Source organism: Perognathus longimembris, chromosome 15, assembly GCF_023159225.1.
Source record: "Perognathus longimembris pacificus isolate PPM17 chromosome 15, ASM2315922v1, whole genome shotgun sequence".
Classification (NCBI taxonomy): domain Eukaryota; kingdom Metazoa; phylum Chordata; class Mammalia; order Rodentia; family Heteromyidae; genus Perognathus; species Perognathus longimembris.
This window is the reverse complement of record NC_063175.1, coordinates 46,779,150-46,793,409: the sequence shown is the minus strand read 5'-3', so window position 1 is coordinate 46,793,409 and position 14,260 is coordinate 46,779,150. Positions and strand designations below refer to the sequence as shown.

The 14,260-nt window shown below is 53.7% G+C and overlaps 1 protein-coding gene across 1 annotated transcript in view; it reads right to left on the bottom strand.

The window, feature by feature from the left end:
- Onecut2 (one cut homeobox 2) overlaps window positions 1–7,488 on the bottom strand; it is a 34,086-nt gene extending 26,598 nt beyond the window's left edge. The window contains exon 1 of the mRNA XM_048363440.1: window positions 6,236–7,488. Coding sequence (XP_048219397.1) covers window positions 6,236–7,472 — 1,237 coding nt within the window. The 5' untranslated portion in view covers window positions 7,473–7,488. The remainder of the gene's footprint in view (window positions 1–6,235) is intronic.
- Window positions 7,489–14,260: the final 6,772 nt, after the last annotated feature.

The window sequence follows — 14,260 nt, the reverse complement described above, 5'->3', positions numbered from 1 at the left end:
TCTAAAAAGCCCAGGATAACCTCTATCTTTTCCCTCTTTCCCAGGGCCATGTCTCTGGGCAATTATTTCTATTTATGCCCTCCTTATTTTCCTTCCTTTGGCAGAACCCAGAAACTGAATCTCTCTGCTTTTCCTTGGAGGTTTTCATTTCTCCAGGGACACCCCCTACATGAAACCATTTTTCATGAAGACACTTTTTTTTTTTTTGGCCAATTCCAGCCACTAGCCATGATATTGGGCCCAGTATTTTCTTTCTGAGAGCCCTCTAACCCCATTCGGTTAGATTTCCTTTAGAAATAGGTGTTAAGAAAACTGAGAACCTGAGGAGGAGGGTTTCACCTGGAGGTGACTTGACAATAAGGTCCAAGAAAGCTGGGGGGGGGGAGGGGAGGGAGAGAGGGGATGCTGGTGTGTCTGGGCAGAAGTGGCTCAACAGGAGGGGTGCTGAGGCTTTGCGGTGGTGGGGGGGGCATGCACTGACCCTCCATGGGCCTCCTCCCCTTCAGCAGATCTGGATGTACTGGGGTTCTCACATGGGGGAGGGGCGGGCAGCCTGCTACTCCACTCATCAAAGGCCCACTCTCCCCTCCTGGCACCAAGAAGTCCTTTATATGGTAAGGGGGCCACTGCCTTCCACACCAGAAGGAACCACCATATATACATCCTCAGTGCCCTGTATTTGGCCTCCCTTGACCTCACTCACACAGTTTTGGGGGCAAAAGTAGAGGGCACTTTCTGATGGAGAACTAAGGTGGGGAATTCCTTTGTTTAAGGAAACCACTGGTGAGAAGAAGAAAAAAAAAAAAACCCACACATCTGTGCAGAATATGCAAGATTTCTCTTTCCCTTTTTCTTTTCTTTTTTTTTTTTTTTCCTCACCGTTCTTGAAGAAGGTAAGAAAAGAATTCCTTTCACTCCAGAATGAGACCTTCTCTTGAAGGGGGAAAAGTTTAGTTTTTCAAATGGAAGGATTTGTAATAATAATAATAATAATGATTAACCAGTTACTTCCCATTCTGTCCCTGCTATAAAACTCACCTCAATGTCCTTCGGGAAAGCAATGGTACTCTCCAGGAGCTAGGGTGTCTCCCACAGGCAGAAAAGAAGGGCAGAAAAGGTTTCTAGTCAGTGTGGGAAATTCCCCTGCATGCTATGGGCCTGTAACCATTGCCTTAGAGCTCATTGAGAGGGACACAACTAGAAATAATGTCCTGGAAGAATGGCCCTGGGAAGGGGAGGGATGGGCGCTCTCTAGTCGGCTTTCCCTGCAGTCTGGCACGGTAGGAGGGTAGGAGACAGTATCCCCGGGTTGACGGGTTGACACAATTAGCTGGAAGCACGGCAGGCCAGCGGTTGGTTCCTGGAGGGCTGCAGTGTAGGCTTTTGGATACCGGGCCGGTATTTAATTGCCCCACGCTGACATTTGCATACAAGGTCTGCAGAGGGGGAATTTGAAGCCAGGGTGGAGGAGAGTCGCAGAGCGTGTTAAGGTGTGAATTAGCCCATCAGCGCATGCACTTCGACTTTCGAAACCACCGGGGTTCTCCGGGAGATTTCCCACCAAAGTAAAAAAAAGAAGAAAGATGAAGTGTGTGTGTGGGGGGGGGGGGGGAGAGACCAGGAGGATTCTCGGTCTGAGCGGCCGGGGCCCACGTGCGGGCCCCAGCGATCTAAGGATGACAGCTGCTTACCCACCGGAGACCCGGGAGGATTTCAGTGTCGCGTCTTCAGGGAAGGGCGCAGCCCAGAGATTTTTGCACATGGTGGGGGGTGGGGGGACGGGGGTAGAGGGAAGGAGGAGTAAACCCTGATAAGAAAAGGAGCTGGCGTGGACTCCGGGGAGGAGCTGCGGTCAGACCCGCGGAGCTGGGCCGGGCCGGCCAGGCGGAGCAGCCGGAGCGCCGGGAGCCGGGGCGCTGGCGAGCGCTCTGCTGGGAAGAGCGCGCCGACCGGCTTACTGGAAACGCGCCGGATCAGGTTCCAGATCAATGAAATCTGGGTCCACACGTTTACGTTATTGTTGCCAGCATTAATGCTCTTTTAATCTTCTAAACATTATCAGCATCGATCTCCCTCCATATACACATTTGTTTGAGAAAGTGACATAACCACATGGTGGGAAGCCTGGAATAGAAATAAATGTGCCGCCTCTGGCGTCCAAGGCGCCCCGTGGTTCGGGATACTTCTCACGCTTGGGTTCACCACCTTCCTCAGGTCCCACCTCCGCGGCCCGCTCCTCACCCACCCTACTGGGTATTCAGGAGACGTTCTTCGGAGATTGGGACTCAATGGTAGGGAGCTTTTCAGTTATTAATCCAATCAGCCAGAAGGCGAACATACCTCTGTCCCGCACTGGTTTGGGCTGCATTTAGCCTATTGGGCTCAGATCTTGAACTAAACCGCTGGTACAGGTGGGTTGGGCAGGGGCCTCAAGAAGTGGGAGATGGGGGCTGGGTGGAGAGGAGAGATGGCTGAAAAGGAGCCGACCGGTTTATCCAAACACAGGTACTGCTCATCGGGAGAGACATGCACTTCTGAGACAGTGGCAGGGGCTGCGAATCACACTACTACCTGGTCAGGAGCAAGGCGTACAACCCCGGCATTAGACACCACAACTACCCTGGCATTAGGTACTACAGAGACATGCCCTACGGTGGCTGGGCCAGGCTGGACAAGCCACATCCCGGGGTGGAACGGCCTTTGGCCACCTGAACCGAGTTAGTTGGAAACTAGTGGTGGTTCAGAGCTGCTTGGAACTGCTGGCTGGAGATCATAGGTCTGTCCACAGTAGGGCTCAGGAGGTAGGCTAGGGGGCGGACCACCAGGGAAGTTGGGCTCACAGGAGACAGAAACCTAGGCAGGGAAGGCAACCGAAGACATGCTCTTTTCCACTGTGAGGTAAGAAGAAAAATTTCCAGCCAGAAAGGCCTCCCTTCTCTGCTAGGCACAGGGTGAGTTCTTACCTAAGTTCTCCGAGACCCTCGTGTGTGTGTGTGTGTGTGTGTGTGTGTGTGTGTGTGTTTATGCACTACCAAAGCCCCTCTGGCTCAAAGCTTGGTTGTGTGTGTGCTTGAACCCGTAGTAATTGGTCATTAGAAGCCACTGGGTGGGGCAACCACTTGCTGCTCATCTTACCCTTTTCCAAGGAAACTGAAACTCCCATGTCTAAGATGTGGACAAGCTGATTTCCCCTGGTATCCCTCCCCTCCTCTCCCACGTCCTCACCCGGACCTGACCAGGCCTGGATCTGGCAGAGAGGAGAGCTTGGGAGCAAGCAAGGGGCAGGAAGGTCTTGTTGTCCTGGTGAGTGAGTATTTTTGGCCCAAGTGTGAGGTGTGCTGGTGGCCAAATCAGACTTCTTGCCAGGGCACACAAGAGGGCTGCTAGGGCCTCTGGCAGGACCCAGAGGGGCCCAAATGGGAAAGGGGGGGATGAGAAAGGTAGAGGAGAAAGAGGAAAGGAATAAGGGAGAAACCACTGACTCTGGGATGGGGTGGCTGTCTTGGTGGTTAGGGTTGAGAGTGGAATCACCCTTCCCTTCGGAGCATCTGTGTTGTTTAACCACTGGGATTCAAAGGCAGGAATCCTCTACCAGGATTCCAATCAATACTCTTGGCAGAGAAGGCCTCCCTTTTCTTCTCCATTTTTCTCCTGTCTCCTAGCGCTTCAGATCACATAATACCTGCTTACTAGTCCCAGCCTCTACGTGTCTGAAGAGACTGATCTACTGACCCCAACCTGAAAAGGCTCCTATGTAATAATAACCACTCAGCACACTTGTAGTTGCAGATAAAATGGCCAGATAAAAAGGCTAAAGCTCTTGTCCCTTTTCAAGCTAGGGCAATAAAACAGACGTACATCTGAATGCTTGAGCAAAGCCGAGTCCTCTCCCAGGCACTTCCAGCTGGAGGAGGCGGCATTCACACTCCTGCTGGGAGGCTTCAGGTGCTGCCAGCCAGGGTCTCCAGGCTGGCCCCAGAGGAGTCACCCTGGGGCTCCCAAGAACCACCAGGCACTCTTCACCATCCCAGTCATACTTGGGGCCATGGCAAAAATGGAAGGACGCTAGTAGGTGACTGTTGCTTCCCTAGAGTTTTCAGATCTACATAGGTGGAAGCCAAAGAATTTTTCAAAAAGCTGTGTCCTTTGCAGGATAGGTGTGTGTGTGTGGGGGGGGGGGCAGCGCTCTGAGAGGGGCCAGAGTAGAATAGCTCATAGAGGGGCCAGAGTAGAATAGCTTGTCACTGTTGTCTTCACTGTACCCCAAGAGCGGCTGACAAGGTCCTGCTGGCCCGCAGTGTTCCAGGAACCCTCCGGTGCCGGGCTGGGCCGGGCCCTCCTGAGAGGACCCAGCCACGTTTAGGGGGATGTTACACAAAAGGGCTTTAACCATGGAAGCTGTGGGTGACCTCTAGTTTGCTCCTCACCTCTTCTCATCGCTTTATCTTCGCTAGGAACCAACAGCAAGGGGTGCGGGTGGGGGGGGGGAGGGTGCAGGAGAGGATTAAGAATAAACTAAAGGAGAAAAGAAGAGAGACTTCTAAGTCCGCTCCAAAGTACCCTGAGCCCACGGACTTGAGAAAGCTCTTTGGAAGTAAAGCTTGTTTCCTTTGCCTTTTTAGATCCCCATCCCCAGCCAGTTACTGGGTGGACACTGGAGTCCTGGGGACTCCAGGAAACACCCCCTCCCTCGGCCCCAGTAAACTCTCTGCCTGTCATAGTCCCCAGTCCTGTCGGGCTTCTGAAGAGCGCACCCCAGGAGCCGGGTTCAGCGGTGGGGGGCGGGGGAGGGGAGGGAGTCCTGGGAATCGGCAGTGGGAACTTGAGCTAGCAGCTTCCGGAAGCGCTCTGGGCACCGCCGGGCTCGGAATCCGGCGCGTCCCAATATGCACGCACTATGCAAATCAACGCCACCAAGAATTATTCTTCTATGGCAGAAATCATCGTCTCTGAGACGCCCTTCCCTCCCCTGCCCAAGAAGAGTCACCCTCCAGACTAGCACTGGGGTATTGTGTGTGCTTCCCAGTGGGGGGTCTGGGCACTTTGCCCCCTGGGCTCCGTGCGGTGGGCAAAGCAGGCGCCAGGCGCAGCGCGCGGGGTCTGTGCGCACAATAGCGCTCCACTGCGTGCCCACCTCAGCCGCGGCCGCCCGGTTCGCTCGAGCTCCGGCACCCGCCGCCCAAAGGAGGGCTTCCGAGCTCCTAGAACAATAGAGGGCTGTACCTCGCGGCTCGGCCGCTAGAGGAGGCACAAAGAGCCGAGCCCGCTCCAGAACAATGTAACCCGTGCGTCGACCCGTCCCCTCCCGCCCGCCGCCAGCGCTCCCCGCCGCCCGGCTCCGCGCACGGTCGCCGCCGTCCGCTTCCAGCAAAGGCGGAGCTTACAGCCGGCGCGAGAGATGCATTCACTAACCCGCATCTTAATTTCCCCAGCGCCAATTCCAGCGAGCTCCCAACCTCTCCCGAGTCCCGGCGTGCCGCGGCCAATCCCAGCGAGCGCTCCGAGCGGAGCCCGGAGGCTGGCGAGGGAGGCCGAGCGCTCTCGCCGCCCCGTCTCTCCTCTCTCCTCTGCCCAAAGCGGTCCCAACCTTCGTCCTGGCGCCCCCCCCCCCCCCTTCCCTTCCTATAGGCAGTAGCCGTGGAGCTGTCCAAACTCCTCTCTTTCCGATAAGCTCGGTCAGAAAGTCCCGGCGTTCACCGCAAAGCCGGAGGGAGGTGGGGTCCGGAAGCGGTGTTTGCACCCCGAGCGCCAGTTCCCGGTAGGGGCCAGGTTGTGCCTCCCTCCTAGCCAAAGACTGAAGAAGTTTGCCTGCTGGAGCGGCTAGGAGGAATGGAGAGCTTTTTCCCTTCCAAGGAGCAAAAAAAACAAAAACAGAAAGCTCTTCAAGTGTCTCCATCTAGGGAGACTAGGCAGCCTGGAAAAGCGAACGAGGTTATCAAAGAGTTCAAGTGCACACGATTTTGAGTAAGAGCCGTTCCCGGTTTCTGCATGCCGCCTCGCTGCCGGGGGAAGGTAGGGAAAAGCGAGGGCAGAGGTTGGCACACGAGAGGAGGACGCCTGAAATGGGACGGTCCATGAAAGCTAAGGGACAAGGAGAGGGGGAAAGAAGGATTTAAGACACAGAGAGGGGGTGAAAAGGAGGAAACGGAAGAAAAGGGGAAGTAGAAGTGCACTAGACGCCTCTCCGCCAAGACCAGGCTCGGGTGGCCCCAGCAGCCCGGCGTCTCGGGCTTACCTGCCAGGCGTAAGGCGGACATGCGCTGGAACTCCGGCTCTTGCAGCCACTTCCACATCCTGCGAAAGGTCTCTCGGCCCGATTTGAGTTTACTCCACGGTTTGGGATTCCGAAGCAGGTCGGAGAGAGTCCCCTGAGACCGGCACAGCACCCTCTGGGCGAAGATCGCCTGGGGGATGCTGTAGCGTTTCAGCTCGGCCGTGATGCGTTGGGCCACCTCTTTGGTGTTGATCTCCTCCAGCTGGCCCGACGTGGCTACTTGCGAGCCGGACGAGGACGACGGGGGCCGCTCGCGGCTGGGAGCCAGCACCGGCCCGTGGGACTGAGCGTGGCCCGGGTGGTGCAGGCCGTTGAGATGCGACATCATGGCCGCGGGCGGGGTGCCCAGGCCGCGGGACAGGTGTTGCTCACCTCGGGTCAGCATGGCAGTGTGGTGCGCGTCGAAGTTGGGGCTGAGCATTTTGTCGTGGCCCGGGGGGCCGTAGTTGGGCAGGCTCTGCTGCGCGTTGTGGAGGCCGCCCAGCCCGTTGCCCAGCGGCGTGGCCGCCAGCGGGGACAGGCTCTGGCTCATGCCAGGCATCTCCTTGTAAGGGCTGTAGAGGTTGTTCATGGCGGGGAGCCCGCGCTCGTCGCGCATGAGGGTGAAGCTGCCGCTGACGTTGCCCGACAGTCGCTGGTGGTGGTGGTGGTGGTGGTGATGCGGGTGGTGGTGCGGGTGCGGGTGGTGGAACTTGTCGGAGACCGTGGAGATGGGTGGCAGCGGCTGGAGCGGCGTCAGCGTCGTGTAGGTGTTGCTCATGCCCATGCCGGGCGGGGACGAGTCGCAGGACATGCTCATGGCGTGGTGCAGCGGGATGGAGAGCTCGGGCCGGTAGTCGCTGCCGTCCAGGATCGAGGCCATGCTGGTGACCATGGCCGAGCGCGACGCCGCCGCCGCCGCCGCCGCCGCCGCCGCGGTGCCCAGCTCCTGGTGCGCGCTCGGCGGGGGCGGCGGCGGGCCCCGCAGCGAGCCGGCGGCGCCGCGGCCCGCGTGGTGGGGGCTGGGGCTGGCCAGCAGCTCCTGCTCATGGCCCGGGCCCCCGCCGCCGCCCCCGCCGCCCCCGCCGCCGCCCCCGCCGCTGCCGCCGCCGGCCGGCCCGTGCAAAGTGCCCAGACTTTCCATTGTCAGCTCCGGGTTCATGGCGCAGCCTTCTAGGTCTTTGGTGAGGCATCGATAGGCGGTGTAGGCAGCCTTCATTCAGTCCATCGGGGCCCGGGGGCGGCGGGGGCGGCGGGGGCGGCCGGCGGGCAGGCGAGGCGCGCGTGGCGGGGACTCGGCCGCAGGAGCGGGGGCGGGCACCGGAGTGCGTGGCTGTGCGCCCGGGGAGCTCGCGTGCGGGTGTGTGTGTGTGTGTGTGTGTGTGTGTGTGTGCGCCCCGGGCTGCCGGCGGGCAGGCGGACCGGCGGGCGCGCCCGGGGTGGGGGCGGGGTGGGGGCGGACCGGGCGGGCGGGCGTGCGTGCGGGAGAGAGGGGAGGGGCCGGGAGGGAGGGAGGGAGGGATCACCGGGCCCCGCCGCTCGGGCCGGCGCGCGGTCGCCTCGCCATGTCCGAGCCCGCTCCGGCGCCGACGTCTTCTGTTTGGGTGAGCGGGAGCTGTCCAGAAGGGCTCTGCCGCTCGCTGGGGCAGCCAACCTACCCTCCCGGACCCGAGGCGGGGCCGCGCCGGATGGGCGCCGCGAGTAGCCAATCGCCAGCCGAGCCTGCCCAGGAGGGTGGGCCTTCCCAACGCAGCTACCAATGGAGACTGAGGGGGTGTGGCCGCGCGTTTCAGGTTTGGCTGACGGCTCGGTGCCTTTTTTCCTCCTTTGCTACTGGAATCAAACGTCAAGGAGAGGGAGGGAGGAGAAGGGGGGTGCTGGGGAGAGAGATTAGAGTGCGGGCGAGGAAGGATTAGGTGAAAGATGTTGTGTTTCTGGGCAGCTGCGATCTGGGGAGAGGGGCGATGCTTCGGTCCCCTTCGCCTCCCCCCAAAGCTTTTCTTCAGGCGGGTGAGCCTGGAGCAGAGGACACCGCTAGTTGGCTCGTGCTGGTGCAAAAACAAACGCGCGTCTCCTAGCAAGCTACTTGCCCGGAGTCCCCCGGGCGGGAGCCGCCGCTTTAGCTTTTAAAATGCAGGCGCTAATGTATTCTAATGCATGGTAAATTCCCGAGACCGGGGCGTGCGTAATCTACCCCGGCCAAGGCAACTCCGTCGCCCGCGAGCTGCGGCCGCGCGCCCAGGGTCCGCGGGTGGGCGCGGGCAGCCGTAAATGCATGCAAAGTTAACACAATAACATCGCTTAATTACTTGGCAAGCTCATAAATCTCCCCGTCGCGACGCTTCCGAAGGACTCTGTTAGATTGCAAAACAAAACTAGAATTCCGGGAGCGGCGATTTCAAGGTGATCCAATCCTTGCCCTCTCCTTTAGCAATCGGAAAAAGAAGGGGGAGCGTTATAGGGCTTGGTGGGGTGGGGGTGGGGGGCGAAGGTTGTTGCAGATATCTATAGTGAGCAAAGTTCGGGGGGCCAGGAGTGCACAGGCTAGCCCGGACAATACCAGCGGATTTTTCAACACACACACACACACACACACACACACACACACACACACACACACACACACTCGGCTTCTCTCAGATCCCTAGAGAGGAACCTCCCCGGTTTCTGCGGTGACTGGATGACACCGAACCTGACATCTATCTGCATGATCAAACCCTGTTTCTGAAAAGACCAGAGTCCCCGAAGAAGGCCCGTAGTTATCAAAAGTGATACCAGAGTAATATTAGAATTGCCGTTGTGTTGGTAGCCCCCCGGGGTCCAGAGGTGGGAGGGGAGCTGGAAGAGAAAAGAGGTGGTGATTTCCACGGCCTGTGTGGCGGTGGAGGGTCGGTTTGGAGACAGCCTTCGAAGCTTCGGCATTGGGGAGGAAAAAAAGTAACCGATTCTTTCAAGGCAGGTTTTGCTGGGGCTCTGTTTGCCTCCGAAGATTCAAGCTAGCTGAGGTTGCGCAGATGTTGCCTTTGTTTAAAGAGACAGTAATTAAGGACAGGGTGGACATAAGTTTGAGAAGCGTGACCTATTTTCTTTTGATCAGCTGTCAAAAGAAGAGCAGGGGGTCTCCTTAAGACAGCCCCCTCCAGCCACTTCCAGCTGTTAGAGAAAACTTGATAAGAAAACAAGGACAGCCCACAATACTGTAAGTGTCTTCTTAGGGCTCCAGAAAACGTTTAATTCATTTGGAAAACCGTTTCTTAGTTGCAGTGACTGATCTTTTCTGCAGCCTTCTCTGTCCACAGAAACCCCTCCACCACCATCCTGTCACATGAATGTACAGTGACGTTATTCATAGATCAGCTTTATTGAGCTCTGGCCAATACGTAGCCAATTATTCTTCCAAACAGCATATTCTGTGCTACGAAACCAAGGTGGACAAAAAAAGAAAGATAAAATCCTGGCATATCCCCTGCTCTGCCAGACATAGTTTTCTGGCTGTTCACATCTTCAATGTGCTAACAAGAGACAGGTAAAATAAGTCAATTTTCTGTTCTGTTTTCCTCTTTCCTTGGCTCTGCCCACTGTATTCTCTACTTCCTACCTTATACATGGTATAACTGTAAGCCAGCTTATGTGTGAAAGTTGCACCACAGCAATGTGCTCTTACCCCCCACCCCCATCCAAATGACTGAAACCAGGCAGAATAGCAGGGTTGGGAAGGGGTTATCACTTCACTCTACCTCATGCTTAAAGGCAAGTCTCTACCACTTTGGCTTCAAGCTCAAGGAATGCCCTGTGACCTCTGGTGTTAGCTCCATACAAAAACCTACGTACATAAGCCATCATTTAAATACGTTTTCGAAATAATAAACTCATTTAGCAGTCCACCAAGACAAATCTGCTCCTGGGAATTGCATTTCAGTATGCTTAGGAGCAGAAAGGTGAGTTGCATTTGCTCGCAGCTTTCTTTCTTCCTTTCCCCCTCCCTCCTCTGTCTCTCCCTTCCTCCTTCCTTCCCCCCACCCCTCGATCAATATCGGCGATCTCAGGGAAATCATGAAATCGTATTGGCTTCTTTGTATATAATTTCATTGAGTTACATTAAAGCACATTTTCCACCTTGTTTTTCTAATGGTGGTTTGAGAGTTCATGTTTCAAGCCAAGCCCATTTGAAAGGAAAATGAAAGTACTTGTTCAGTCAGAACCCTAATTTTTACTAATTTAGGTTTGAATGCCCTTTCCCCCTTCTTTTAAAAAAGAGCAAGTATTCATTTTCTACTGCAAGGTAATCTTAAGACAACCCATACAAATAGGATTTTCAGATGTATTTTGAGCTACCTTTTCAAGTGTTTCTTTATGTTTTTTAATCACACCGAAAGGGTGAATTGCTTTCTAATTGTTCCCCGGTTGTAACCAGCACAAGTTCTATAGCCAAGTTCTGTGGCTCAGAATGTTGTCTTTTAAGTTACCATTTCAGTTGACTCTCTCCTCCCTCCTAGAGCATTTGATTCACAATTAGACTATAGAAATGTGGTGTCACAGCAGTTAGTTGATGACTATCAGAACCTGGACAGTTGCACTAGGAATATCATCACCAGGAGCAGGAGACCCACTTCTAGTACAGCACATCTGTGGATCATCATACATTCTTAAGACCAAAAAGTTAAATGAATCCAAAGAAGCATGTCAAGGAAGTACAGCTCCAACGACACATATAGGCTACTGCCTTTTAAAAGGGAATATATATATCTAAGCCTAACCTAGCAATTGCAGGAAAAAGATTGAAAATATTTACTGTCAGAGTTTTTCATATGTATTTTTCACATTTGAAGAATTCTTGTTAGAGCGAGACAAACCTTCCATTAAAACTGAAACTCTATACATTATTCATGGGGGGGGGGAAGACCACAAGTAAACAAAATCTGGATAAGGGGCTAACAGCTTTGTTTTTTTTAAACTAAACAACAGTAACTGCGGCCCAAATCTAGAGAAGAGGTGGGCCGTTCATTTTCTAACCAAATGCTCAAAATCCCTTTGGGTTTTTTGTTGGCCAGAACATATTTGTGCTACAGCTAGGTTTACTAGACTAGAGCAATAACAACAACAACAAAAAGACATAATGGTGGGTTGATTTGGAGTATTTTATTTTTGTCCTTTCCCAAACCATCTGGCGTGTGAGTGTAGGGGTATTGATCAGGATCTGTGAGCTGGAGACCCCATGCCAATCCATAGCGTTTCTGGCAATCAGTGTCGCCCATGAATTGCAGCTGTCTGTGTAGCCAGCTCCTGGACAGAAATCTTAAAAAAAAAAAAAACCTTATCAAACACATCATCTGTTTCTGGGTAAGTCAATATCATTTCTTTGTCATTCTGAGAGAGAGGATTATGCAGGAGAAAGTTTTTTTTTGTTGTCTGTGTAGCTGCTGCTGAGCCAAGCGCTCTCTCTCTCTCTCTCTCTCTCTCTCTCTCTCTCTCTCTCTTCCTCTCTCTCTCTTTAAAGGAGGGAGAGCAATTTTCTAGCCATTGAATGGTAATGGTTTCCCAGAAAGGCCTCAAGCATTTGTAAGAATTTGACAACAAATGCTGTTTCAATATTGTGGGGGAATTTTAGGAAGAGAAAGAAATTCTTACGTTGCTATCCACAAATAACAGGAACGGTAATAGAGGGTTTCTTTTAACGATGGAGAATTTTCTTCTTCCTCTCTCTTTTTTTCTTCTCTCCGAGTCCCTGATAATGAAGACCCCTCAGGTCTCTTTGATTACATGTGCAGATGGATGGTGTGTGTTTGTGAGCGTAAAGGAGCCTTCGGAATTGTGGCTCTGTTTGATATCTCCATTAGATTCAATTTTCTTCTGTCTAAAAGCTCGGGTTGGTTGAACACAGGAAGAAGAAAACTAAAGCCCAAACACAACCTGACTAACGCACTCCCTTCTTGCTCTCAGCTCTGAGATACACCGACACTTTTTGGATTTTCAGTGGTGTGTATAGAAAGTTGTTGCTTTTTTAAATAAAGTTTTCTGGATGGTAGGGGGAGCCTCCTTCTTTTCCCCATTTCTTCCCCCCTCCGTGTCTGTCCAGTTCAAATCCCAAAATGCCAGGTTAGCCTAGTTTCCAAAGGACTGCCCGTAAAATTTCAGTTTGCAAAAGCCACCTGGCACCGGGGTGGAGGGAGTGGGGTTTGGTAAGGCTTTTCCAGTGCCGGACGACCAAATGAAGGTGGAAGAGCCTTGCCCGCCTGGAATGGTTCTGTCTGAGCCTCCAGAGAGCAAAAACATCCCCCTCTGTAGTTTGGACGCGGGAGTGGGTAGGCAAAAGGGGGGAAGCCCTCATCCCAAAGGCCGTGCTTCACCTCCAAGGGCGGCCAGTCTGTGGGAGCAGCCGTACCTAGAACCCGGAGCCCGGCTTCGCTGAGCGGTAGCGTGCCCACCCGCGTAGTTTTCAAGAAAGTCAGGGTGTGGGGGCAGCCGGCCCCCTTCCTTCTCTACTCCCGTAGGGGACTGCGGGATGGGCGTCTACCCGCTCTCCCGGCCGCCACCCACCCGTTTCTGGGCCTCCTTGCTTGGGGGAGTTGGGGCGTGAATGGGTGCCCGGACCTCGGATCCAGACAGACTGAAAAGCAGGCACGACGGATCCTTCCAGAGCACTTTCTTTCCCCAGAATTCTGGACAAAAAGATCTCCCTTCCCACTGCGCCCCTAATTCTCCTTTTTATCCCCCACCCCACCCCGCCCAGGCTGCTAACATTGTGGAAGCTGGTTGGTTGGGAGAAAATATTTTTTCCCCCTCTTTGGAGAAAATATAATTTAGCAGAGTAAACGGGGGGATGTTAAGGATTCGAGCCTGAATACTCGAGGGCTTCTTTGGGGGGACCCAGTGGGAGGGGGGCATTTCCTGACAACCGAGACTTTAAAAAGCAACTTGTTAGCCCAGGAAGGAAGAGAACCCCCCCCCCCACACACACCCACTCACACTTTCAGTTCCCTTTGCACTGTTTGAGCTCTTTTCTGAGAGTCTCCTAACTTGGATTGAGATTAAATCTTACGTTGGTGTTGCGGTTTCTCTTCAAGGGGTTTCCAAAAGTACAGCTAAAGTATGTTTAAAATAAAGTTTTCCTTTCTTCCAGTTGTTACCTCACAAAAGAACTGGCGTGAGGTCTCTTTGTTCCGGTCAAGTTGTGCGTGAAATCGTTTTGTTGTCCTTTCCAAAAGAAGGCAAAATTTGCTGTTGATTATAAAAAGGACAAATTTAACTCTCTGAAAGCGAAGCTGTTTTGAAGTTTTCCTGGAACACGAATCCCAAGCATGGCTTAAAAAAAAATCCATTGCCCTCTAACGAATATCATTTATTTGTTCTGGAAATCATTTTTTGATTGAGGATTCAATATCATTTAGGCATCACTTCGAATATGTCTCTTAAGGAAAACAGGGGATTAAAAAAAATCTTGGTGTAAAATGTCCATGTGTCTAGCTAACACGAAACATAAAACATTTCCAACTAGAGTATTTAAAAAAAAAGAGTTGGCCAGATTTTAAACTTGAGAAACATTATTTTCGATGCCAAAGATAATACTTCTCCTTGAAAACTAACAAAACCAACCGTGGGATTTAAACTATGTATGAGAATCAGGCCAGGTATTTTTTTCCTTCTTCCTTCAATCGCTTAATTTTTAGATTCCTCAAATATCAGCTCTCAAAGAAATGAAAGCACCGGATGGGGGTGCGTTGATCATTCGGGGTAACGCGATCGAATGCCACACCACCTCCTGGGATTATTTTAGGGGCCTTTTCTTATTGGAACCTTCGCCTCGAGGTCGCTTTGGGAGTTGTTGGGCTGGCCCACCCGTAGGAGAAGGTAACCCGGGCGGGCCGAGGGTGTTGGGAGGTGACCCGGGTGGTGGGGAGGGTGAGGTGGGGTCCACGCTCCGGGCAGAGCCGGGCACCCTGGGTTCGGCTGCCTGGCAGGAAGCAGAGCTCCGAGGGCGTCGGGTCCCCGGGTCGGGAGCGCGCGGCC